Genomic DNA, 950 nt, shown 5'->3' with positions numbered 1-950 from the left:
CCGGTGGCGGGGAGCGGGCGGTTGCCGTCACCAACCACAACGTGGGTCTGGCCCTGCAGAACCGCAACCCCTTGGTGGCCGTCTACTACACCAACCGAGCCCTCTGCTACCTGAAGATGCAGCAGCACGACAAGGCGCTGGCGGACTGCAAGCGCGCCCTGGAGCTGGACGGCCAGTCGGTGAAGGCTCACTTCTTCCTGGGCCAGTGCCAGATGGAGATGGAGAATTACGACGAGGCCATCGCCAACCTGCAGAGAGGTGAGTGGGCACCTTTCTCCCCACACACACACCCCCCTTTCCCGCTGCCCATCCACCAGCGGTAAGGAGAAGGGAGCCAGTGCTGGCTCTGAGCTGCCCCTTTTTCTCCCCAGCCTACAACCTCGCCAAGGAGCAGCGGCTGAATTTCGGGGACGACATCCCCAGCGCACTGCGCATCGCCAAGAAGAAACGCTGGAACAGCATCGAGGAGAAGAGGATCAACCAGGAGAACGAGCTGCACTCCTACCTGACCAAGCTGATCGTGGCAGAGAAGGAGAGGTAACGCGGGGTGGTGGCAGCGCCCATAAAGACTTTTTTTTAGTGCCACGAGGCTATCGCCGCTCCGCACGGTGCCTCTGCCTTCTCGGAGCAGCTAGGGCAGCAGGGATGCGTTCCTCCATCGCTTCTGATCTTCCCACTCTGTCCTAGGGAGCTGGCTGAGTGCCGAAATCAGCAGTAAGAAAACGCGGACGAGAGCCGGAGCCGAGTTCGGCTGGCCAGCATCGAGGCCAAACACGTGAGCTCGGGGCGGGAGGTGACACCAGGGTTGCTCACAGAGGCTGGGAGACGAGCCGGGGCTTCCTTGTCCCATCCTCACCCCCACGCTTTGCTGTGGCCGAGGAGGCCGTGGGGCTGCGGCTGTGCAGGTGAAAGGCAGGAGACCCTCAGGGCAGAGCACGGCTTCTCAGCCT

General features: G+C 62.5%; 1 protein-coding gene across 1 annotated transcript in view; it reads left to right on the top strand.

Moving 5' to 3' along the window:
• Nucleotides 1–59: 59 nt before the first annotated feature.
• Nucleotides 60–950, top strand: part of LOC104287994 (STIP1 homology and U box-containing protein 1-like) — a 2770-nt gene continuing 1879 nt past the window's right edge. Inside the window, 3 exon segments of the mRNA XM_009886730.1 lie at nt 60–258; nt 372–537; nt 688–775. Of these exon segments, the coding sequence (XP_009885032.1) occupies nt 117–258; nt 372–537; nt 688–775 (396 nt within the window). The 5' untranslated portion in view covers nt 60–116.

This window comes from Charadrius vociferus, unplaced genomic scaffold (genome assembly GCF_000708025.1).
Source record: "Charadrius vociferus isolate BGI_N301 unplaced genomic scaffold, ASM70802v2 scaffold4046, whole genome shotgun sequence".
NCBI lineage: Eukaryota > Metazoa > Chordata > Aves > Charadriiformes > Charadriidae > Charadrius > Charadrius vociferus.
This window is presented reverse-complemented; position numbering and strand designations above follow the sequence as displayed.